We start from the raw sequence: 15,561 nt of genomic DNA on the forward strand, positions 1-15,561 counted from the left end.
ATGACTGTAATGGGGACTAGAAAAGAATCAAATTAGGAAAGAGTGAAATTTATAGCAAAACATTTCCATTATGTAGGCCTTGAGTTATTGGTTATACTCAGGGGTGACATCCAAAATATTCACCAACTGGAATGGCCTGGGCACCGCCCAGCCAGGACAGACACTGCTTTGTACAGTGAGACTGATGCCCGCCAGCTCCTTATGGGTCCTACTTGCATTAATGATGGACTGGAAATAGAATTTTCTCCCGTAGGTGAGGGCTCTTTTCACTTCCTCACAGTGATCGCAGTGATCATAAGTATTTCTTACTGTATCCAGAGACACTTGTGCCTTTAGTGAGTCTATTCTGTGACAGTTATGTATGCTTTGTTCTTCTTTAAGCTCGGTTCCTTATTTTCACTACCTTATGACATATTTTCTGTGAATTCTGACTTCATGCTTCAGTTTCATGATTAAAGTTTGGACAGAGAACTCAATGAAGACCTTCCTGACGAATGAAGCCGTCAGAGAAGGAAATGTTGACTCTGAGACTGTGGTCGTGGTCCTTAAGAAACATTTATTCAGCAGCATGTTATATGTTAATCTCTAATGAATTAGAGGGGATGCTTAAAGATTTTAACTGAAGAGATAGGGCATATCCCTCCATGACTTAAAGAAGATAGACTTTGGGACTCCTCCAGTGGTCTATTGGTTAAGACTCCATGTTTTCAATGTAGGGAACGTGGGTTTGATCCCTAGTGGGGGAACTAAGATTCCACATGCCATCCAGTGTGGCCAAAATTTTTTTTTTAAACAGATGATAGATCTAGGGTTGATTCTTAAGGGAAAACTAGAACTAGAGGCATAAGGCTATAAGGGTGTGCAATCAAGATGTTGTTTGATGAAAGAGATAATGTGAACTGTGGCTGATGAGTGATTTGTTCCTAATGTAGCATAAGTTGGGCTTCCCAGGTGGGTAAAGAACCCACCTGCCAATGTAGGAGGCTCAGGAGACATGAGTTCAATCCATGGATCGGGAGGATCCCCTAGAGGAGGGCATGGTAACCCACTCCAGCATTCTTGCCTGAAGAATCCCCATGGACAGAGCAGCCTGGCAGGCTGCTAACCCAGTTAGGAAAGGCAAAAACTTTCATTCCCGACCCTGCCCCGCTAACTGCACTAGTAGTCACTGTAGTGGGAAAAACTCTTGGTAACAACAAAGTGTTGGAGTTGAAAGCAGCAATAATGGTAAACAGTAAAATAGTCAGACTACAAGAACGTAAAGAAATAAATGGTTATTCTCCACATGCATTAACACAGCAGAGCAAAATTAAAGACATGAACCATATCAGTTATGGTTCAGTGTAGGAAACCAAGTGCTGTGGATATTTCAAGCAGCTGCATGTTTAATGAGGGGGATTCAGTCCTTACATAATCATTGGAAGAGTGGAAGTCAAAGTCAGCGCTCCCAGCATTGAAATCATAGCACCGCAGCTGGGATCTTGTGGCCAGGAAGTTGCCGGAACTTATGCCCATGTCACAGCTGCTCTGAACCTAAAGACACAAGAACAGAATCTGGTGGTTGCAAAAACTCCTCTCTGCCGGAACACGTGTGATAGTTTACCACAGCTTCTGCTTTCCAGGTTTTGCACAGGGCATCTCACTGATAGAACCTCAGTTACTTCTGGCACCAGAAGGGAGCCTAGGAAATAGATTTTAGTCCTCCAGTCCCTTGATAGGTGAGAGGACAGACACAGAAGAATATGGAAATGAATGCTGAGTGCATAGGAGAATGACCCTCTCCGGACAACAGTGATGATGCTCGGATCAGAAACAAAGCGCCCTCATCTGTTGGAGGAAGACGGTGATCTGCTCCTGTGTGTTCGCACTGGACCTTTGAGATTCTGCCACATGCCACACCGCAGCCAGACTCCTTAGTGGAAGTGCCCACAATAACGGCTAGTCAATGCGCCACGTTCTGTTTATGAGCATCAGTTAGTGATCTTGGAAAAGACTAAGCTAATAGGCTATTAGCGATTAGTTCTTACTGCCATGAAAAAAAAAATGAGTCTGGGGACTGGAGCGTCATTTGATTGTAAGAACTGAAGCAAGGACTTGACCCTGAGGTCAGGAAATCCTCGTGACCATCAGCAAGCCTGAAGTCACACTTACCAACACTGACCTGAGTGGTGGTTCTCAGACTGGTGTGGGTCCAAATGGCCTGGAGAGCTCACAGAGAATGCAGCCACCCTGGCTCACTCACAAAGATTAGGACCCGGCCTTTTCATTTTTTAAACTTTCCCAGATGATTCTGATGCCAGCCAGACTTTGAGAACCACTGAACTGGTAACTTTGCAAGTTTCAGGTCACATTGTGGCAAGTCTTAGAAAATGAAGCTATGGGATTGTTCAGAGTAGAGGTTCTGAGTTTTGTGGGGCCTGAAAGTGGTACAATTTCAGGGACTATACTTGAAAGAGTCCGAAGTTAGGAATACAGAATTAGTCACAAGAGTAAATATTTGCTTCTAATGAAAAAAATTCACAACAAAATATTAAAGTCTTAAGGATGCTGATCCCTCTCCTTTTTAGGCAAGTTATCCTAAAGGCTTACCCAGAAAAGCCTGGCCTCCCCTCACCCAGGACATTGTTTAACTCCCAGCATTTGCCTGCAGATGAGGGTCCTTGAATCTTACATTCATTAGCTTCACTGAGACTCCCTCGAGTCTTGAGTCTTCCCCTGACCTTTCCTTTCTCCCCTTGCCTATCCTACACACCACCATCAGAGTCCTGTCTCCCTCTTAGGACACAGCTAGAAGCCTGTCATCTGGCTATTACCCACTGGGTACCTGGGCTAAGATGGACACATTGTTCTTTTGAAAGAAGACAGAAAGTATTTTTCAATTCTCAACCATTGTGTAGCCAAAATCTAACCTGTAGTGTGCAGATCTGAGCTCCCTCAGTCACTAAGAATGTGACCTTGCACAAGTGACCAAACTCTGCTCATGTCCTCATCAGTAAAATGGGCCTTAAAGTCACACCTATCTTGCAAGTTTTGTCAAGAGGAAATGAGAGAGTGCATGAGGCATACTTAATCACAGGACCTATAATAATCAGTGCTCAGTAACTTATCTAAAATGATTATTTCAGAGTAAATACATACCGGAAAATGATACATCTTTAACATTTGATTGTGCTACTGAAATCAGGCAGTAGATTTAAGTCTAGAATAGGGATAGCTCATCATTTTAATTTAGCCTTTCATTGATACTGCCAGTGTGTTACTTGAGATTTTCATTTAGGCCAGTATCTTTTGAGCAGTGTTGACAGACTCACTGGATTTCCTTGGTCTTCCTCAGACCACCACCCGTGCCTCAGCCACAGAAGATGTGCATTGATCTTTTTACATTTGGACTTTTAAACATATTTTCTCTCAAGAAAGGATCCTTTAGGAAACACAAGTTTTAAATAGTTAGCAGTAGCTGTGTATAGTGTGGGGATGAGGAGCTCTAAGCATCTTATTATATGTCTGATGGAAAGACTCATTGAAGTTTGCAGGGATCATTCATATTCATCTGATTATATTAGTTAAACAGTGTCTTTTTTTCCCTAGCAGTGTGTGTGTGTGCGTGTGTGTATGTGTTAGTTGCTCAGTTGTGTCCGACTCTTTGCAGCCCCGTGGACTGTAGCCCCAAGGCTTCTCTGTCCATAGAATTCTCCAGGCAAGAATACTGGAATGACTTGCCATTCTCCAGGGGATCTTCCCAACCCAGAGATTGAACCTGAGTCTCCTGCATTACAGGCAGATTCTTTACCATCTGAGCCACCAGGGAAGCCCCTTAGGGGTATAAGAATGGGAAAACAAATTTTTTTTTTCTTTCCTCAGTTCTTCATTTCTCCAGTACGCAGTGTCCCGTCTAATGTGACCTGCTATACGACTTTTAACCATCCTCGTGTGGCTTTTCCTTCCTCTCTTCAGCCTCTACTTGCCACTTTCACTTAACACCATGAGAAAGCCTAGAGCATAGATGCTTGGAATAGTCTCCATGGCAACTGGGCTTGGTACTAATAAGGTCATGGCTGTGTTTTCCATCCATCTTTGCACCTGCTAGTTTCACAAATAGAAGCCATCTTCCTGCAGCAAAGCCCGTATGTTCCCTGTCCTTGGCCAGCTGTCTCCCAGAGGCGTGCAGTCAGGCTCATGGGATTCAGAGTTATATTTATAGCTCAGGATATACTCATCAGTATTAGAAAAGCTTGAAGTTGAGTCACTGATGTCTTCTTCAGCGGTTATGGCAGCTCTCACTTGAATGCCAGAATTCTCTTGCAAAGTAGATCTTTGGGGCAGATATGTCTCCATCAGAGAGGAAGGGTTTTTATCTGCGAGGCTGTAATGGGCACGCCCCAGGCTTCTGCAGGGTGATCCAAGGGGAGCCAGGTTCCTAGAGAAAGGCCGGGCTCTCCCTCCTGCTCCTTTGGGTAAGCTGTAGATGTCTGTCCTTCCTTTTATCCCCTCAGACATCTATCCATCTGCTGTGGTTCCAAGTACATCACACAGGCATCGTTCCAAACCACAGACAGTCCTTCACATACTCTGTGCCTAGCACTGTGTTCAGTGGGGTCCATACTGACGTCACTTAATCCTCAATTCTGGAGTTTAGGGATTATAATCGTTCCCTTTTTATGTGCAAAGTAACTGAGATACTAACTCACTTTCCTAAGATCAACAGCTATTTAGAGAGAGAGCGGCACCCTCCCATGCTCACTTCTGTTTCATTTGAGTCCTCAAAAACCTGATCCTAACAGGTCAGATCAGAAATGTGACCTCCAGGCCTGTTATGTGGTCATAGCAGTTCCTTATTTACAATCGAATCGTGGCTACTTTTCCTGTGAAAAATCAATGCATAGCAGTAAGGATGAGGGACTTCCCTGGCTGGTCCAGTGGTTAAGACTCCAGGTGAGCTAGGGTTCAGCCCCTGGTTGGGGAACTGAGATCCTGTGTGCCATATGGTATGGCCAGAAAACTAAAATGAAAAAGTCATCCTATTAAAAAAAAAGAATGCCAGAATACATTCCAGAAATGGAATATGTGTTATTAGTTTCTGGTGGCTGCTACAACAAATTACAGCCAACTTAGGGGAGTCAAACACCACAGATCTATCTTATAGATTCTGGAAGTCAGATGTCCAAAGTGGACCTCACGGTGTCGGCGGGGCTGTGCGCCTTCTGGAGGCCCTTAGGGAGAATCTGCTTGCTTATCCTTTCTGGCTCATGGCCCCTTCCTCCGTCTTCAAAGCCAGCAACAACTGATTGAGTCCTCTTCATGTTGCTTCGCTGTGACCCCCACTCTCCTGCCCTCCAGCCCCACACAGTTAAGGACCCTTATGATTATGTTGGGTCCATGTGGATAATGCAAGATAAGCTCCTCATCTTGAGGTCAGTGGATGAGCAACCGTCCATCGTAATTCTCTCTCTGCGTGTGAATAACGTTAGCAGGCTTGATGAATTAAGGCGTGGACATCTTGGATGGAGGAGATGGGCATCACTATGCCTTGTTGCTGTTGTCCAGTCCCCGAGTTGTGTCTGACTTTGCGACCCCATGGACTGCAGCATGCCAGGCCTCCCTGTCCTCACCGTCTCCCGAAGTTTGCCCAAGTTCATTCCATTGCATCGGTGATGTCATCCAACATCTTGTCCCCTGTCACCCCCTTCTCCTCTTGCCCTCAATCTTTCCCAGCATCAGGGACTTTTCCAGTGAGTCAGTTCTTCACATCAGATGATCAAAATACTGGAGCTTCATCTTCAGCATCAGTCCTTCCAATGGCGGTGGGGGGTTGATTCAGGGTTGATTTCCCTTAAGACTAATTTGATCTTGCAGTCTGAGGGACAGCAATTATTCTGCCTACCAGATGCATATATCAGAAGCCAGAGTTAAAGTAGAAGAAACATGATGGTTCCCCAGAGCATGCAGTTATAACCTGATTCAGTTAACCTTGACGAGCCAACTAAAAGCAACAAAAGTCTCATAACAACTTGGCAGTCTTAACGTAGGAAATAACAATATTAATTTTGCTAAATTCAAAAACATTCCGGTTCTGTGGCTGATCCATGATCTCCTGTTTTCAGCTAATCGATGGCAAGGAAATAAAGCACCTGAATGTCCAGTGGCTGCGAGCACACATGGGCATCGTCTCCCAGGAGCCCATTCTGTTTGACTGCAGCATCGGCGAGAACATTGCCTACGGAGACAACAGCCGCGCTGTGTCCCAGGAGGAGATTGAGCGCGCAGCCAAGGAGGCCAACATCCACCCCTTCATCGAGATGCTGCCAGACGTAAGTCTCACCAGATGCCGTGCCTGGGAGCCTGTGGCTGTGATTTGCAAAGGGCTGGATCCCAAAGGGAAGAGAAATGAGCAGCCAAAACACACCCCTGCTGTGGACAAGCATCTCCCCATCCATGTCATGTTTACCCGACACTCCCCATCCCCATCTATGTCATGTTTATATGGCACTCCCCATCCCCATCCATGTTGTGTTTATATGACACTCCCCATCCCCATCCATGTTGTGTTTACCCGACACTCCCCATCCCCATCTATGTCATGTTTACCTGACACTCCCCATCCCCATCCATGTCGTGTTTATATGACACTCCCCATCCCCATCCATATCATGTTTACCTGACACTCCCCATCCCCATCTATGTCATGTTTACCCAACACTCCCCATCCCCATCCATGTCGTGTTTATATGACACTCCCCATCCCCATCTATGTCGTGTTTACCCGACACTCCCCATCCATGTCATGTTTATATGACACTCCCCATCCCCATCCATGTCATGTTTACCCGACACTCCCCATCCCCATCCATGTCATGTTTATATGACACTCCCCATCCCCATCCGTGTCATGTTTATATGACACTCCTCATCCCCATCCATGTCGTGTTTATATGACACTCCCCATCCCCATCCATGTCATGTTTACCCGACACTCCCCATCCCCATCCATGTCGTGTTTATATGACACTCCCCATCCCCATCCATGTCATGTTTATATGACACTCCCCATCCTCATCCATGTCGTGTTTATATGACACTCCCCATCCCCATCCATGTCGTGTTTATATGACATTCCCCATCCCCATCCATGTCGTGTTTATATGACACTCCCCATCCCCATCCATGTCGTGTTTATATGACACTCCCCATCCCCATCTATGTCGTGTTTACCCAATCACCTGCCTGACTCCCTGTGAGCAGTCTGACTAAAAGGTACACGTCTGGGGGGCCTTTCCCTCCACATCAGGGCATGGGGCCCACAGAAGCAGGCGTGACCCTCCCCCGTCATTTCTCTCCCAGCCTTCCTCCCCCCGCCTCCTTGCAGCTCTCCCCCAAGCCTCAAGCCTCTCTCTGTGGAGTCAGGCCAGGCCAGGGGGCTGGACCCATTCGGAGAAAAGGCTCTGAGCAGGGTGAGTTATTGGGGTGTCCGTGGTACGGTGTCGTCTCTCACCATTGCACGTTCCGTGGGCCCCACGCTCCACTTGCAGGACTGATACTGAAGCCTGCCCTGGGCTGGTGTCCCTTTGATGCCCTCTGAATTCCTCCTAGAAAGTTAGAGAAGTGGAGCCTCTTACCCTCTCTTAAGCCGCTTAGGTGCTATATTTTAATTGCGTCTGGACTGTCTGGAGAAGGAAATGGCAACCCACTCCAGTGTTCTTGCCTGCAGAATCCCAGGGATGGGGGAGCCGGGTGGGCTGCCATCTATGGGATCGCACAGAGTCGGACACGACTGAAGTGACTGAGCAGCAGCAGCAGACTGTCTGGAGAAAGTAATGGCAACCCACTCCAGTATTCTTGCCCGGAAAAATCCCATGGATAAAGGAGCCTGGCGGGCTACAGTCTACAGGGTCGCAAGACTCAGACATGACAACGCATATACACTAGACCTGTCTTATCTAATGCCCCCCATTATCACAAGTTATGTTCTTTATTACAAGGAATTGCCCCCTGAAAACAAAGCTCAACTTCAATCCGGCAGAGAAGGTCCTCTCCTCGTGGGGAAGGATGCCAATGCCCTATGGCCCTAGCCCACTCCCTAGACGGCCTTTTCTTGAGGCTCTTCTCTGGATCACTGCCGTCACCACACATCACAACCCCCAGGAAGAAGCCCCCCAGCCTCCCCTCCTTTAACCTTCTAGCCCATCTGTGGATAATTGGCCCTTCCCAAGGCTGGAACATTCAATGTATAACTTTAGTCTCCTTCACTACTGATGAGGTCAGTTAGTCTGGGCATGGGCCAGCACCTCCCTGTCACCTGGGAGCTTGTGAGAAATGCAGGTTTTCAGGCCCTACCCCAGACCTGCTGTGCCAGAAGCTTGGAGCTGGGGTCTAGGAGTCTCTGTTCTAATACCGCAGGTGATAACTGATGCAGGTACAGTTAGAGAACCAGTGGGCAGGGGTTAACAAAGGCAAATACTGAGAGGGATTATCATCCAGCTTATGAAATGTATCTTGCCGCCTCTCACTTTGTCTGCCACAGGGACCCATGTTTCTGGGCTCTGGGCGCTTTACACCTGTACACATCAGAATTCTTTTCCTCAGTGTCTACATGTGGAAGGAAAAGGCAAAACCCCTGAAGTCCTACTTTTGTCCAAGGACCTACTTCTTCACCTTTGCAGTTCATGCTAGGATTTACCTCATCCTGCAGCGGGGCTGGTCTAGTTTCCTTCTCTCAGGGTTTACAGTCCTGTGTTTACCTGCCTCAGTGGGATCTGTCACCTGCGTGGAACTCACTTCAGTGCATCGGCTCCCCGGGGGCTGCAGCTCTGGGGTGGGCCTGTTGCAATCGTCTGACCAGACCTCCCCCCAGCTCGCTCACAGCCTCTGCAGGTGGAGAGCTCTATGTTGAGTGCCACAGGATTCGGGTTGCTAGAAATAGCAAGCAAGAACAGGCAGCCCTGCATAGAACAAGTGTTTGCTTTAACTGAAGTACAGTTGATTTACAATGTTACGTTCTGCCATGCAGCAGAGTTATTCAGTTACCTGTATATGATGTACACGTTCTTTTTCCTCATGGTTTTTATAGGATGCTAAATTTAGTCCTCTGTGTCAAATAGTGGGACTTTGTTGGGGATCCATTCTGTCTACAGTCATTACTTCCGCTTCACCCCAGCCTCCCACTCCACCCTCCCCCACCTCTCTCCCCTTGGCTTCCGCAAGTCTGTCCTCTGTGTCCGCACGCCTGTCCTGCCTCACGGCTAAGTTCATTTGTGTCATGTTTTAGGTTGCACATGTAAGTGATAGCTTATGATATTTGTCTTTCTCTTTCTGACTGACTTCACTTAGTATGATAATCTCTAGTTGCATCCACGTTGCTGCAAGTGGTATTATTCATTCTTTTTTATGGCTGAGTGATATTCCATTGTATGTATGTACCACACCTTTGTTGACTATTCATCTGTCAGTGAATATTTAGATTGGGTCCATGTCTTGCTATTGTGAATAGTGCTACTATGAACATAGGGGTGCACGTATCTTTTTTAGTTAGAGTTTTGTCTGGATGTATGCCCAGGAGTGGGATTGCTAGATCACATGCTAATTCTATTTTTAGTTTTCTGAGGAATTTCCGTACTGTTTTCCATAGTGGCTGCACCAGCTTACATTCTCACCAACAGAGTAGGAGGTAGGATGTGATTTAAAATCAAACTCTGGATGTCAGAATCAGAGCCCACAGTTTACAAAATTTCAGCCTGCCAAGGATCCGAGAATAGAAAAAGATAATGTTGTTTTCTAGGTTATATATTGCATTTCTGCTCTCACTTATTTACCCTATTAATTCTAGTCCTTATCATCATATTTAATACTTAATTATCTACTGTGGGAAACAATATGTGAAAAATTTCAGGAGAATTCTAAAAACAAAAGTAAATCAGGATATTTCAGTTTTTCAAGTTATATAGCAAAATAGAATTTCTTAGCATCCATTAAAATTGTTGAAGCTTTGGAAACAGTCTTATAAAAACAGACAGCAAAAGGTTAGCATTCTAAGAATCTTCCCTTCCTCACTTTCTGAAATAATGCAGAGGGCGTCACCTACTGTTTATAAATAAAATGAGCTTCAATTATATTATTATGCATAGCCTGTTAAAATCAAATTTCCTTCCTCTGACCAGTCTTTGTCCCGCATATAATGAAACCAAGAGGCTTGAAGAGCCTAACATTGCAACAGTAGTCTTCCTCAGGCTAATTTGTCCACACTAACATATAATTTTTAAGACACAAGTGTCTGTTTTCAAGAAGAGAAATTAATCCTGCCTTTTAGAGCTATGTTTTTGCTGTTAAACTCATCAACCCATTCTTAGCTTCTGAACCTCAACGTTTTCGTGTATATGGAAATGGTTACCCTATTTTCTGCAAGCAGACTCTTTCTCACTGCTTTATCAGTTCTACTTTTCATAATAACAAAACCCTGTTTACAGAAATACAACACCCGAGTAGGGGACAAAGGAACTCAGCTCTCTGGTGGCCAGAAACAGCGCATTGCCATAGCTCGCGCCCTTGTCAGACAGCCTCACATCTTGCTTCTGGATGAAGCTACCTCGGCTCTGGACACAGAAAGTGAAAAGGTGAGAATTTAAATTGGACTCATTCACACTTGAAGCAGCTGTTCTTAGATGGTTTAAATTTGTGCTACTGTCTTCTACAGTAGAGAAGAGAATACAGGCTGATAACAAATTTTGTTACTACAGTGGAATTTAAACACTTTCTGTAGCTGTCATTCAAGAAAACTAAGATGAAATGAGGCACGTGTGCTCCAAAAAATAGCACGTGGATCATTTTGTATTGATTCAAGAAGCTGCATTCAGGAGGCATGGTCTCATCTCTCCTGACAGCATCTCCTCAACAACTATATAAAAAAAGTGGAAGCACAGAAAAATGTTTAAACCTGGCTGTTCCTTAAGGTAAATACTAGCTATTGTTTTTAGTTTGAGAAAAAGTTGAGTATTCAGGTATCTGAATGATGAACTCATTCTGAGATTTTTTTTAAAAAAATTTTTATTGGAATATAGTTATTTTATAATGTTGTACTGAGAATTATTTCAAAGAAGCTGTGTTTGGCCTGTGCCTAGACTTCCTGACTTAACTGTATTGCTAGACCAGAAGGATGCTGCATGGCTAAGCCCACTACTGAATGCTTTTAAATGATCACAGGGGCTGTATTTATAGTTACAACTTGGAGATAGCCCCTACCTGAGAACTAACACAACTAGGATTCGGTATCTTCCAATATAACAGATCCCTTGCTTTGTAAAATATGTATTATATTCCACTGACACTGTTAAAGGAGCACTTATCATTGGATACATTAACGGTGAGGCTTGTTAGGAAGGAGGAATTCAAGGGGGAGGATTATCCTGACCAGAGGTAATTCGTGTGATCATTGAACAGGTTGTCCAAGAAGCCCTGGACAAAGCCCGAGAAGGCCGCACCTGCATCGTGATCGCTCACCGCCTGTCCACCATCCAGAACGCAGACATGATCGTGGTGTTTCAGAACGGCAGAATCAAGGAGCACGGCACGCACCAGCAGCTGCTGGCGCAGAAAGGCCTCTATTTCACCATGGTCAGCGTCCAGGCCGGGACGAAGCGCTAGTGAGCCGTGACCGTGTAAGCTGTTAAGTATCGTCTTATAGTATTTGTGTTAAAATGTGGCATCTAATCAAAATTAAAAAGCAAATACTTACCAGAGAAACTAGAGTTACTTATTCAACATTTCCTGCCGCAATGGAAGATCCACCCCACTCCGTTCTGGGTCTTCAGAGACTTTATAATTGAAAGAACAGAAAGAAGCATCATCGACGGGCGTAAAACAATGGGTTTGATGGCATTAGAAAGGTTATAGAATCATTCAAAGTAGATTTTGTTAATAAAGTGTATAAATTTTTGTTTATATTTTCTTATTCGGACTGTAACTGAGTACCCTGCTAAAAGATTATAGAAGTAGCAAAAAAGTACTGAATGTTTGCATATAGTGCCTATAATAAAAGTAAACTTTTATATGACTGGAGTCATCTTGTCTGAAGTGCCTGTAAATCTGTCATCTCTCACTTGGACTATTAAAGATCATTTCTGCACTTAAAAAAAAGGGATTCTTTAAAAACTCCCATTAATTTTGTAAGAATGGTTAAACCGTGTATTAATTCCTGTTGTACATGTCTTTTCACATTGGGTTCTACAAAGCCATATGGCTTTGTTCTTCTTGAACTTGATCCTGCTGATTCTTGTATTTCCACGTTATGCTGACTCTCAGACTTGTCACATAGGTCAGTACAGGATTGTAGGGGCTGAAATGGGGCAGAGGATGGGCAGCTGTGAAGCATATACTGTCATGTATGTTGACTGTTCCTTTGTTCTTATAAAGGGCTTTTACAGAATTTTCCTCTTTTTGTACTTTTGAAAAATATTTGTATGTATTTATTTGGCTGCGCTGGGTCTCAGTTGCAGCATATGGGATCTTCCATCTTCACTGCAGCATGTGGGATTTCTGTTCGTGGCATTCACACTCTTATTTACGGCATGTGGGATCCAGTTCCCAGACCAGGGATCAAACCCAGGCCCCTTTGTCTTAGGAGCACGGACTCTTAGCCACTGGACCACCAAGAAGTTCCTTTTTGCACTTTTAACAATAAAATTCTTCCTTTGTTTTGATATTGAATCACTTTTCCCAGTAAACTGATCTCTTTCAAATTGATCCTTCTGGTGGCAGATGATTAAAATGTGCCATAAGTTTAAATACAACAGAAAATGGTGCTCTGACTACGAAAAGACAAGCCAAAAAGCACTATAAACATGACTGAAAGGCACAAGCTGGGAGCAATATTTGCCATATTTATTATGAACAATTGGTATCCTGAAAACACGAAAAATTTTAAAAGGAAGAAAAATGCCATCACCTCCAAGGAAAAATGGGAAGAGAACATGGTCCAGAAATTCCCAAGGAAGAAATGCAGGAGAAAGAAAGTGCACGGTCTCAAAGCAATGCAGATTAAAACGACAAACCCTTAAATAGTGACGTCAGCCTTGTGGCAGAGTAAGACGTCCTTGTTTTGCCCTCAGTGAGAGTAGTTTGGCATTGAACCACGCACAGAAGCACCGTCTGGGAGCTGTAGCCTCCTGTGCCAAGGGGACCTGAGAGGAGTCTTGCTTCCCCACAAGGCGACTAACAGGGATACAGCTTGGGCTCTGGCTGGACCCTGAAATAGCCCGTGAACTGGCGCGAGCAGCCCGCACCCCCCTCCCCACCCTTGGTCCAGTAGCCCCTGGAAAACCCTGTCTAAAACAGTCACCCACAGACCAGAGAGCCTTTGAGAAGTCCAGGCTTCCAGAAGAGAAGTCTCAGCCCACCTTTGGAGCCCAAAACTGTGAGTTTGGATGCTCTGAGAGAGCGCGAGGTGCAGCTTCCCTTGACTTGCACCACCCCGCCCCCAGGGGACACAGCTCAGGGCCAGAGAGATCTCATCCTGCACTTTCTCCCGGGGCAGGTGAGAGCTGGTGGGTGACACGTGGCTTCCCAGTCCATGCGGGAGGCTGCCACAGAAGCTCATTTCTCTCTCCCCACATCCGGAGTCGTGAAACGTGGACTGCACGACTGGGAGGCAGGAAGAGGTGGAGATGGCAGGTAGCCCCCTCAGAGGGCATCGAAGGCACACGGGTCCAGCTGACCGCACTCAAGAGGCTTGTCCTCAGGCTGCAGGGGATGCCTCTCCTGCGGTGCTCAGCATATGCCGCGCTATGCTTAGTCGCTCAGTCATGCCCGACTTGTTGCAGCCCCATGGACTGTAGCCTGCCAGGCTCTTATGTTTATGGGATTCTCCTGGGAAGAATTCTGGAGTGGGTTGCCATTTCCTCCTCCAGGGGATCTTCCTAACCCAGCGATTAAACCCAGGTCTCCTGCATTGCAGGTGGGTTCTTTACCCTCTGAGCCGTAAGTGCTCAGGATACCTCACCCACAAATAGCCCCTGACCCTGTGGCCAGCCCTGTGTTCTCCCGACAGCAGTGGCAAGAGCAGGAGCTGGCTGATGACTGGTGAGCACACACAGACGGCTGAGCCAAATCTACCGGCTAGGGAGAAACCGCAAACTTGAGCTTTAGTGCCGCCTTTGGCAAAACAGGAGGAAGACAGCCAGTACATGGTCGGCTGCCCTGCTGATCAAGAGAAGGCAGATAAGCCTAAGGGTTCTGCCACAAGAGGGAGTAAGAAATGTGGATGAAGTATGAAACAGATCGCCAGCCTAGGTTGGATGCATGAGACAAGTGCTCAGGGCTGGTGCACTGGGAAGACCCAGAGGGATCAGGTGGAGAGGGAGGCGGGAGGGGGGATCGGGATGGGGAACACATGTAAATCCATGACTGATACATGTCAATGTATGGCAAAAACCACTACAATATTGTAAAGTAATTAGTCTCCAACTAATAAAAATAAATGGAAAAAAAAATGTGGATGAGATGTAATCAGAGGAAGTCAGAAAGCTTCAGAATCACTGGCAGGGCCAGTGGAAGATACTTCTCTCCTGAACCAGTTAATAAAGACAGGAGACGGTGAATATTACTTCAGATGGGAAGACTGCAATGCAAACTTCGAGGAACATGAAAAATCAAGGAAACCTGATACCACCAAAGGGTGACAATGTTGACAAAACTTTAGCTAGAAATAAAAACAGAGGAATCAAATAAATTGGAAATGAAAGAGGAGAAATTACAGGTGATACCACAGAAATAGAAAACTTCATAAGAGATTACTATCTATAGTTACACACTTAACAAGTTGAATAACCTTAGGATAAACTGATAAATTCTTAGACACATACGCTATATCAAGACTGAATCATAAATCAAAAATCTGAATAGACCAATAATGAGTAAGGAGATTAAGTCAGTAAACCAAAACCTCCCAACAAAGAAAGGTCCAGAACCAGATGGCTTCATTGGTGAATTCTACCAAACATTTAAAGAATAGCACCAAACTTTCTCAAACTCTTTCAAAAAACGGAGGAGGAGGGAACACTTCCAAAGTCATTTTATGAGGCCAGCATTGTCCTCATTAAAAAGTCAAAAACATTGCAAGAAAACTACAGATGAATAAGTGTGATCAATATAGGTGCAAAAATTCTTGACAAAATACTTGCAAACTGAATTTAACAGCACATTTTAGGGATCATACAGCATGATCAAGGGGGTTTATCCCTAGAATTCAAGGATAGTTCAACATAGGCAAATCAATTATTAATAAATTAATTCTATTAAATAAGATTAATAAAATGAAAAATAAAAATCAAATCTCAAGAGATGTAGAAAAGAATTTGAGAAAATACAACATCCTTTCATAATAAAAAAAATTTCAACAAATTGTTTATAGAGGAAATATGTTGTTCAGTCACTAAGTTGTGTCTGAGTTGCGACCCCATAGACTTGTCTGCCAGGCTCCTCTGTCCATGGGGTTTTCCAGGCAAGAATACTGGAATGGGTTGCCATTTCCTCCTCTAGGGCATCTTCCTGAGCCATGGATTGAACCTGCATCTCCCA

At 44.9% G+C, this 15,561-nt stretch overlaps 1 protein-coding gene across 4 annotated transcripts in view; it reads left to right on the plus strand.

Annotated features, from left to right (window-relative positions):
* Positions 1–12,045, plus strand: part of ABCB1 (ATP binding cassette subfamily B member 1) — a 100,234-nt gene extending 88,189 nt beyond the window's left edge. For all 4 annotated transcript variants that reach the window (XM_065938644.1, XM_065938641.1, XM_065938642.1 and 1 more), the window contains 3 exons: positions 6,102–6,308; positions 10,458–10,604; positions 11,428–12,045. In XM_065938644.1, coding sequence (XP_065794716.1) covers positions 6,102–6,308; positions 10,458–10,604; positions 11,428–11,631 — 558 coding nt within the window. In that variant the 3' untranslated portion in view covers positions 11,632–12,045. The remainder of the gene's footprint in view (positions 1–6,101; positions 6,309–10,457; positions 10,605–11,427) is intronic.
* The last annotated feature ends 3,516 nt before the right edge of the window (positions 12,046–15,561 follow it).

This window comes from Muntiacus reevesi, chromosome 6 (assembly GCF_963930625.1).
Source record: "Muntiacus reevesi chromosome 6, mMunRee1.1, whole genome shotgun sequence".
Lineage (NCBI taxonomy): Eukaryota > Metazoa > Chordata > Mammalia > Artiodactyla > Cervidae > Muntiacus > Muntiacus reevesi.